Raw genomic sequence first — 10,058 nt, 5'->3', positions numbered from 1 at the left:
TTTCCCATTGTATCCAGAGGCAGTATTTGGCAATGACAGAGATACTCTAACTCTCTCAGAATTAAAATGCAAAGAGAAGCAAGACTGCTTGCTGGCAGGAAGCCAGGGAGGGCCAGCAGGTCACCTAGTCCTCCACTGGGAGTCATTCTTGGCAGGTTGTTTTTCAATTTCCTTTGCTTGGGTTGTGGTGGATTCTGGAGTCTTGTTTTCTTGTGGGGATGGTTTAAGAGCCTTTTAGGGGCTGTGGGGGTAAGGACAGGAGTCAGTATGCATAGATGAGTATCAAGGTTTGTAAACTCCCAGAGGCTTCAAATATAGCCTGTATGTGGCATTGCAAGGCTGGCCCCCTTCTAGCTTCTATAATCCTTGTCCCTCCACTCCCTTTTAAAGGGAGAAAGCAAAGGGGCAATAGTTTTGTTCTGTAACTCAAAAGCTCTCTACCATTAATCAGATTACAGGACATTAGAAAGAACTATAAGGTAAATCTATAATGGGGTCCGTTCCTAGCTCTATTACTCACTGACATTATAACTACCTCTTTGTACCACAGTACCATCTGCATGTTAGATATTTAATGTTCCCAAAAAGGGTGGTGTGTTCATGGCTTGTTCCCTGGCCAGTGGTACCATTTGAGGGAAATTTTAAAAAGTAGGTTCTTGTGGAGTGTCTTTAGTCCACTGGAAGTATGCTCTTGAAGGCTGGTGATAGGACCCAGGTCCTTCCACTATTTTCTCCCATCCTGGCTATGAGGTGAGCTGCTCTGTTCCATGCTTCTGTCATGATTTAACATGGGCTTCTAACCATGTCCTAGGACCTTCAAACCATGAGTTACGATAAACACATTCTCCCAATGAAAGCGTTCTCTCAGAAATATGCTATTGGATGGTAAAGCTGACACTTTATTTTCTTCTATGCAAAGTACAGGCTCCTATTGGCCTTGAACATTTTAAAGATTTATTTGTTTACTATGTATACAATGCTCTAACTACATATATGCCTGCAAACCAGATGAGGACATCAGATCCCATTACAGATGGTTGTGAGACACCATGTGGTTGCTGGGAATTGAACTCAGGACCTCTGGAAGAGCAGCCAGTGCTCTTAACTTCTGAGCCATCTCTCCAGGCCCAGCGATTTCTTTTCTTTTCTTTTTTGAGAAGCAAATACAATTCTGGCATAAATATGGTATGGGGATTCTCATTAAATGTGTCAGTGTCCTTCTTCCCCCAGAGCAGCAGAGCAACAGTGGCACAACATTCCAAGGAAGGGTAGGAAGCTGGGTCAGGAAGCTCTGTGATAGAATGTTTGCTTGGCATGTCTGAGCCCCTTTGCTCAATCCCTACCCCTATAAACAAAACAAACCACCAAACAAAAAACTAGGCAGCCTTCCCAGAAAAAGGAAGTATGTGTATTTGTGGGGAAATTGAAATGGATCTCTTTAAGACTTCCCAGGGGTCGAAGAAAACATGCTGGAATTTTATTTCTTCTTCTATCATAGAAGGATCTCCTTCAAACTGTAAATGAGCTAAGGTTTATTTATTAACATTTAAAAATGTTTCACTAACTTCAGTAACACATGTGACAGACAGTTGAAGGGTTTATAAAGTCCGGAGTTGAAATGGAGTAGAAAGCTCCCTGCCCAATTCCTGGGGTTTGGCGAGGGAGTCAAGCAGGTCTCCATCTTACTCGAAGCTCTTCCATTAAGCTGATGTGATCGCGAGAGAACATGTTGGCCTCGGCTCCATGAAGAGACAACTCAACTGTTGACAAAGAGCGAGCTAGACTGTCCTGGGGACTGGTTCCTTTTGAGTATCAGGAAGGTCAGTTGGTTCTCTCCAGTAGAAGGCTCAGCACCTTCTAGAGAAGCAAAGTAGTTGTCTGTAAGTGGAGGCCATAGACGGTAATGGCCAACACTCAGCAAAGATCCTCTTCCTTTTAGGGACACTTTTTCTCCTTTTCTCAATAGCAAGAAGACCTAAAAGCTACAGAAGTCATTAGTGACGCTCCCCTCAGTGCTGCAGCTAAGAGTGTGTCCATTGCAGAAAGAAGAGACAATGGCCCTAACTTCAGTGGAACTCTTCTTGGATAGGAGAGCAGCCAGAGAAGAAGCTCGAATTGCTGGCCAGAGCTCATTTCTTCTTCTTTCCTGTGGCCTTATTTTCTTGTGATTCTGATCCTATAGATTTCAGTTCTGGGTGGTCAGAAGAAGGGGAAAAAGCAGGCTGCCTCAGCAGTACCTGATCAGAATCACACATTTCTTTCAGGATCTAGGAAAGACAGAGACAGAAGTGAATACATGGACCCAGCTGAGCCAGTACAAAGGCTCCACAAAAGGCATCCCCTGCAACTGCTTTTTTAGATAAATAGACTCCAGCCAGTGGCCAGCAATTTGATAATATCTTTCCCCACAACTATCTCCCATAACCTTCTATCACAGCTAATGCAGAAAAGGATGTATGTTTAGTTTTCATTCAAGTCTTGTATTTAGCCACCCACCTTGCTACTGGGAGTTGCGCAAACAGGGTTGAAGAAACTTAATCCTGAGGTCACCTCTGTGGGATCTTCCAATTTGAAGGAATTTTCAGAATCTTGATTTAGCTCAATAGCATCCAAGTCGTCCTGAAATCAAGCAGATAGGCTTAATGTAATTTAGCTATCTGAGTTACAGAACAGCTCCTCTTCAGTCAGGTAGGTCCCAGCTCTGAGGACCTGATCAGCCAATTACTCAAAGCAAACGTAAGGGAGCTACAATTTGGAGAAGCCATAGGGCTCACTTAACATGTTCTGTTCCGAGAGAAATGTTGTCATACTTAAGAGGCAGACTCCAATGATCTGTATAGGTCTGGAATGAGACATACTGTGAAAGAAACTTTAAAAATTTGGCCAGGGTAGATGTGGTGGTATATATCTGCAATCCCAGAACTTGGGAGGCTGTGGCAGAGGGATGACAAGTTTGAGTCTAACCTGGGTATTTAACAAGTAAGACCTACTCAAGAAATAAACTAGAATGAAATTAGGCCAAGCCTTGATTATTTCTTTGATTAAAGTTCTACTACCTACAACAGCACTGCTATAGGAGGCCACCTGCACTAGTATTCCTTTCTGATAAGAAAATGAAATCCAAAGGACAGAAGTCACTTTAGGTCAATCACAAGGTGACTCTGCATAGAGCTGGGCTTAAAACTGTAGCTGTCTGTAACCCAGAGGTTTCATCTCAGTTGCCATGACCAGCTGTCTAGCAGGCAAGTCATGTCAGCTTGCCTCCGGATTTTACTTTCCTCTTCTGTAAAATGGAAGCACTGGCCCAGATCAATAGTTTTCTTTAACTGAAATCCTGAGGGAGGCCCAAAAGGAAAGTAGGTGAAGAGCACATGGATTTGATGGAAATGGAATTCTAAAGGTTTTGGCCAAAGATTCCTTCATGCAGCAGCTTCAGTGTTTTAGAACCCTAAATGAAAAACCATGAAACAGGGAACCCTTACAGGTCCCAAATATGTGCCTGACATTTATCCTGACCTACATAGCTTGTCATTTTAGTCCTCTGATGCTTAGTTTAGAACTAACCTTTGAAATGAGAGTCCCAAGCCAAATTGTTCCTGTGTAAATGTCTAGGAACTGTATGACAAATGTCTGCTACACCACACTTGGTGGGAGTCTTGGATTCTGGATCAAGGGCTATAGCAAAGCCTTCTTGCCATTGCACAGGCAGGCATAAGGAGAGGTCAGGGATTGAGCCTGCTTGCTGTGCACATGGCTCATTTTATTTCTTTCAGGGCACATTTTATTTCTCAGAGTTTGCTCTTCCTTGAAGTGACATAAAGAAAGCTGTAGTTAACTTGGCTCACAACAGTGACTAGTAGATGAAATTCCTGTGGGTCTTTTCCTACAGCCACAGAATGCTTGCTTCCTTTAGGGTCTACTAACTACTGTCTCAAGATATTAGAAGGATTAAATTCCTTTCTAGAAGCTGCCATCTCAGCACGAGGTTTTCACAGTTTCAGCCAAGCCTCTGGACTAGTTTGATCCTGTGTCCCTGTTTACCTGTAAGTTCTTGCATTCCTGTCCCTTGTTCCTGTTTCAGAAATTATACAGAAGCTTCATGGCAAGGCTGGCGGTGAGGGTGGGGAGTGCATACCTGAGGAGTGAGCCTCTTTCTGGGTGCAGAAAAAAAGGGTAGGAATAACTGTAGGAGATTCCAGGTTTTTGGGGCAGAAGAAGAAGGATACAAACTCCAGAGAGGTTCAAAGGTATGGTTAAGGGAAAGCAATACTGTTCCTACCTGGTTCTGATGGCGGTTGTGACACTTTGTGGGGTCACAGCTGCAGGCCACATTACAGTCTGACTTTTGCTTTCTGCATCCACATTGCTTGTTCCCGCACCAGCCTTTGCAGGAACACTGCAAAACAAGTTTGTGGAAGGACACATTACTGAAAGGATTTGATGGACATTTTAAAGTCCTATCCCTCTACATGCACATGTTTTTTAGAAAGAAAGGAAAGTTCATCATCTTGATCAAATCTGTCTTCTCTATTCCCTTCCTTCATTTCACCAGGAAGTACCATAGGCTAATGAAGAGCAGGTTATACAAACAATCCAATGCTCTACTTTGGGCAGTATAGCTGAAGATAGATAAGGAGGCTGTCCTAACACCTGCTTGTGTCAAGTACCAGATAAACACTGGGGACCATTTCAGGGGCAAAGCCCTGCAGGCAGCAATATGGTAGTACAGTTAGGTTTATTTTAGGACCGAGTTAGATTTTCTTTCAATGCACATTTTTACATTTTGTCCAGCTAGGTCTTTGTTTGGAGCACTAACTCATCTACATTCTCTCTCTCTCTTCTTCTCTCTCCCTCTCTCCCTCCCTCCCTCTCTCCCTCTCTCCCTCCCTCCCTCTCTCCCTCTCTCCCTCTCTCCCTCCCTCCCTCCCTCCCTCCCTCCCTCCCTCTCTCTCTCTCTCTCCTCTCTCTCTCTCTCTCTCTCTCTCTCTCTCACAGCCACTTTACAGTGTAGCCATGTTTATCAGGCTCTAACAATAGCAGAAAGCTGGAAGGATGATTAATAGTTAAGATAACAAAAATTACAATCTGAAAATATTTTGACAGGCTGCAATTATAGGCTGAAAGGAGAAATAAAAAATACAATAGGGATAATAAATTCAAGTTTGGCATTTGAGTCTCCTACATCATCTGTATGAGTGTAATACATGGGGAGAACTAGCTTTAAAGTAGTCCGTGCCGCAGGTCATGGCAGCCCAAACCTTTAACCCCAGCACTCAGGGGGGCAGAGGCCGCCAAGGCCAGGGTAGCCAGGGCTACATAGTGAGATCCTTTCAGTAAACCAAAACCACCCCTTCAAATCCACAACAAAAGTGAATCCAATAGTCTGGTGATTAACAAGGCCTGAAATCACAGGGCAGTGGTGGTGCACACCTGTAATCCCAGCACTTGGGAGGCAGAGGCAGGCATATCTATGAGTTTGAGGTCAGCCTGGTCTACAGAGTGAGTTACAAGATAGCCAGGGTTGTCTAAAAACCCTGACTTGAAAAAAAATCAAAAGCAAAAAGCCAAACCAAAACAAAACAAAAAACAAAAAATCTCCCAAGACCAAACCCCAAACCAAACACCCCAAGCCCTGAAAGCATAACTGTCAGCATTTTTTTCTTGCACATCTCTGTGGACTCATTCTAAGTTTATAATAACATTCAAGATCTTAGCTGCTTTGCACATGAGATCTATCGTGTTTGTTCTGTAGCTATAAAGGAAACCATAATAACATCTTTTTTTCTGAACAGGAGGATAACACATATCAGTACAAAATGTGAAAGCCATGATTTCAATAGCTATACACAATATTCCATCATGCCGATACACCAATTTATTTAACTAGTCCCCTAATGTTAGATATTAGGATAGTTTTGAAAGAAAACATTTGCTACTGCAAATCATGTTGCAGTGGATATTCTTATACACAAATAGAAGGTAGACTAGTTGGGCCTCTACGGCTATCTTTACCTTTCTCACTCATTCCTTGACAATGACCTTCTTGGGTGCTGAGACACAAAGTCCACTCTTTCCCTGAGGTCTTTTCATTGCCTCTTCTCCTTCACTTCCCTCCCCCTCACTTTCTTGTTTGGGACTTAGGCCTGTATCACTTAGCACAGGCTGGCCTTGAATGTGAGATTCTTTTGCTTTAGCCTCTAGAGAACCAGGATTACAGGTGCCTGGTTTCCTCACATTGTCTCTATCTCATCTTAACCCTCTCTTTGATTCGCAGAAAGCCTTTGCCCTCCCCATCCTTCCTACAAAGTCAACATGGAATTTTTGTTCTCTTCTGTATCACTATCCAGAATTATTTTGTTTTTCTGCTTACTATGTCTTTTCCTACAAGAATATGTTCACAATGACAAAGTTAACTGCTATATTCTCAGAAATAGTGTTCATTCCTGGCACAAAGTTACTTTGAAAAGATTCACTGAATGAATACAGCAAGCTCCATATTGATGGCTATTTCCTTACTATGTATATAACAACTGGATCAAAGAATATAAAAAGTTTTAATATATGTGCTCCTAAAGTGATCATGATGGGGATATTTTTAAAGTTTCTGATTAGTTTCAGGTTGCCCTCTAGAGTAGGTAAACCAATTTACATGTCTAACAGTATTAGATAAGAATGCCCATCTTAGTCACCTTTATCAACAAGATACATTATAATAAAATTAAAAATCCCTTTAGCTCCTTTGAATAAAACTAGTGAAAGATAAAGAGTTCTATGACCTGGTTATAGAAGCCCCTTCAGAATGGGCTCCATTTCCTACTGTAGCCTGGGTCCGTTGTCCACTTGTGAATTAGCTACAGGCTTCAGAAATGCTCTTCTACCCTGTCAGCATTTGTCTATTTCATCTTATGGGATAAATATCACAAATGACAGCTCAAGAACTGTCGTGGGTGACTGGACTTTTCCATATGCAGGACCCAGCAGCTGCTATGAACTTCTGCTCTTGCTAATCTTCAAGGCAGCAGAGGCTAGATGGTAGTGGTCACAGTAGAGTTGAATGCTCATAATACACTTGGCAGATTGGAGTGTCACACACGTAAGGTATAATTTCATCTTTTTCTCCCTCATTCAAGAAAGCAGATTAGAATGCCAGAGAGACTTTGACACAACTATACCGAACCTGCTGGCAAACCACTAGCATATCACAAGGAACAGAAAGACTCCTAGGCTTGCAGATTCTCAGCAGGGGCTAAAGAAATCACTGCAAGGGTTGGAGCAGTGATTAAGAGTGATTGCTGCTTTTTCAGAGGACCTGAGTTCAGTTCCCAGCACCCATATTAGGTGGCTTGTAACCAACTGTAACTCTAGCTCCAAGGGTTCTAACGATCTATGTTCAACGCCTGTATACATGTGGCATTCACCCACATAGACCCACAACATATAACATAGGAAGGAAGGAAGGAAAGAAATAGAGAGAGAGAGAGAGAAAGAAAGGAAATCTTGGGGAAGTGTTCTAAAATGCCAAATCCTACCTCAGATCAACCTGGTCAGAACATCTAGAGGTAGAGTCCCAGGTTCTATTTTAAAGATTTCCCTTGAGAAAAACTAGGGTTGAGGATACCATTTTACAGTCTGTAATTCTAGCAGAGTGTTCAATATATCTCAGAAGAACAAGTTTTAAACTCAAAGAATAAAGAATACCAGGGTAGAACTTAGAAGTATTTACTCCTAAAATTAACATTTGCCATGACCGTTGAAAAAGTACTTTCAAGTTCAGCTCTTTATCAACAAAATATAGACAAGAGTATCTGTTTCTTTTGAGCACATATAGCAGCACACACCTGTACTGGGAGGCCCACACATGAGGCCAGCTTGAGCCACACAGGGAGTTCAAGGTCAAGCTAGTGTCTCAGAAAAGAACAAAACTAATAAAGATGTGCCCCACCCCCAGGTGATAAATGAGAAATATTTAAAGATGCTTCCAGTACCTTAATAAAAATATAAATAATTATCTTATTCTTCACAAGGTGACACACACATATTAATAATAGTACCTTTATATGATGTCATATACAATATTATAACATCATATAAAGGTACTATTATTAATATTTTGACTAGTCCTTGGACTCAAGACATTAGCACTAGAAGTAATCTATGCTGGTTTCATCTCTTCATTGTACATACAAGGGAATGCAGACTCAGGCAGAGTAAATGACTCGTTCAAAGTTACTCAATGAACTATTGATAAATTCCAGATTAGATAGATTCCATGCCTATTTAGCTTCTGGGTTGTTACTCTGTCTACTATAACATGTGACCTATCATTTAGCGTCTTAGTGAGGAAGCCATTAGTTCTGAGAAAGCCATCCTCGGTGCCTGCTACAGTATCCTTTTAGTAAGTACAAGATAGTGAAACAACAATAAAGATGGTCTTTATGTATAACTAATGTGTCTTCCAAGCAGTCTGATCAAGAGTGGCCAAAGCATTTGCATATTGTGAGGTTATTAAGTAGGAGAGTCAACTTGATCTCTTTAAAGTTCATGTATAGTCACTTGCCAAACTAAAAAGCATCATTTCATAGTGTTTTAGAAATAGACTATGATTCATATTAGGTAGTATGTGGTTACAATATTTGCTATGCTTCAGTGTTTCCCCAAGAACAAGTGTACCCATAATTGCTTCATGCCTGCAAACTCCTTTACAAAGGTGTTAGTTAGGTCCTCGATCCTTCTGTTCCTGTGTATGCTTCTGAACTCTACCTCCTTGGCTTACATGGCCATTTAATCTACATTCAGCTCACAGCACTATTTCAATTATAATAGTATAAATGTTTGCTGAGGAGTGGCTAACCCAAAGATTTCAGACAGGAGCTAACCTTTACTGTTTTGCTATTCAAGTGAGGTGTGTGACAGGACTGTTGTTGAGGACTGACTTTCTCAGATCACTACTAGATTTAGGAAGGGGTATACTTTATTTTTCCTTTCTTTCTTTGTGGGTTTTTATGAGATGGAACCTTACTATGTATCCTTGGCTGACTTAAGAGTTTACTATAGACCAAACTGGCTTCAAAACTCATTAAGTTCAGCCTGTCTCTGCTTCCCAAATGCTGGATTACAGGTATATACAACCATACCTGGCAAAATCTTGTGTTTCTAACACTTTGAAATGTACATGACTGTGTCATATAAAAACTCAATGGAGACCACACAAAACTGGGTAATATAGTCATCAATACTGAAGGTTGCTTCCAAGGGTGAGCCTCAGTGGGAGTCTCCTGAGGCTTATTAAGTGGGTAGAAAGACGTCTTACCTGCTTGATGGCAGTGTTTTCTTGGAGAAGCTGCTGATTTTGCTCACACACTTCTTGCATCTTCCTAAGCTCTTCCTTCTAGTTCCAGATTGCAGTTACAGGTGGGGTTATTTTGGGTCCACATAAAGAGTTACTAAATAACTCAGATTAAAACACTGCTTTCAAGTGTCTGGTAGATGATAGTTTTTGTTTGTTTTTAAATGCCAGACACAGCTTTACTTCTTTGAATGTCTCTTATATTTCAGGATTCCCCAATAGTCATGAATATACTTGAAGGAAGCAAATTTTCTTATCCTTTCCCATTCTCGCCTATGCACATAAGCAGGCTGGTTCAGAATCCCACACAGCATTAGTTTAGCTGTTCCCTGAAATCTGCAGGTGCTTCTGTGCACCCTTCTCACACAGACTAGTCTGCACCCTATTCTAACAAGCCCGATTATATTTGTTTGCAGTTAAGGCAACAGGATTCATGTATACAACTTTAATGAGTTTGAATATGTCTTACAGTAGGAAGAGCTAAGGGAACCCTGGAGACTGAGCAGGAATAAGATTCTACATTGGACTAAATAGTGCTCCAACATGTTTCTAAAGGGTGTGGTGTTCCCAGCCTTTGAAAGAATTTTAGATCCTGGACATTTTACTAACATGGCAGGCATTGGCTCAGATCCGTTGAATGCCCTTAGGATTTTTTCGATTTCTTTTTATCATTTTTAATTATGTGCATGTGCCTTTGAGTGCAGATGTGTGG

At 41.4% G+C, this 10,058-nt stretch overlaps 2 protein-coding genes and 1 pseudogene across 3 annotated transcripts in view; 1 reads left to right on the top strand and 2 right to left on the bottom strand.

Annotated features, from left to right (window-relative positions):
• Positions 1-7,414, top strand: part of LOC308416115 (coiled-coil domain-containing protein 186-like) — a 23,300-nt pseudogene extending 15,886 nt beyond the window's left edge. Inside the window, exon 7 of the transcript in view lies at positions 6,275-7,414. The product of the transcript in view is annotated as a coiled-coil domain-containing protein 186-like (transcript). The remainder of the gene's footprint in view (positions 1-6,274) is intronic.
• On the bottom strand, positions 2,087-4,869 carry LOC308416116 (chromosome-associated kinesin KIF4-like). The gene is made up of 4 exons (XM_080942593.1): positions 4,560-4,869; positions 4,280-4,396; positions 2,497-2,619; positions 2,087-2,267 (listed from the first exon to the last, which is right to left on the bottom strand). The coding sequence occupies exons 1-4, from the start codon at positions 4,560-4,562 to the stop codon at positions 2,130-2,132; spliced, it is 381 nt and encodes a 126-aa protein (XP_080798719.1). The 5' UTR covers positions 4,563-4,869; the 3' UTR covers positions 2,087-2,129.
• Positions 7,415-9,216: 1,802 nt separating the features above from the next.
• LOC308416114 (chromosome-associated kinesin KIF4-like) overlaps positions 9,217-10,058 on the bottom strand; it is a gene marked incomplete at its 5' end in the record, with an annotated part of 44,154 nt that continues 43,312 nt past the window's right edge. Inside the window, 1 exon segment of the mRNA XM_080942592.1 lies at positions 9,217-9,388. Coding sequence (XP_080798718.1) covers positions 9,230-9,388 — 159 coding nt within the window. The 3' untranslated portion in view covers positions 9,217-9,229.

The sequence above is a fragment of the Micromys minutus genome, assembly GCF_963924665.1.
Source record: "Micromys minutus genome assembly, contig: SCAFFOLD_573, whole genome shotgun sequence".
Lineage (NCBI taxonomy): Eukaryota > Metazoa > Chordata > Mammalia > Rodentia > Muridae > Micromys > Micromys minutus.
Note: the sequence above shows the minus strand (reverse complement) of the source record. Positions and strands in the feature narration are given on the sequence as shown.

Coding starts and splice junctions, on each gene's coding strand:
- LOC308416116 (XM_080942593.1), bottom strand. Junction 2,620..4,279: donor ACAACCGCCATCAGAACCAG/GTAGGAACAGTA, acceptor GCTTGATTTCAG/GACGACTTGGATGCTATTGA. Junction 2,268..2,496: donor GCGCAACTCCCAGTAGCAAG/GTGGGTGGCTAA, acceptor TGTCTTTCCTAG/ATCCTGAAAGAAATGTGTGA.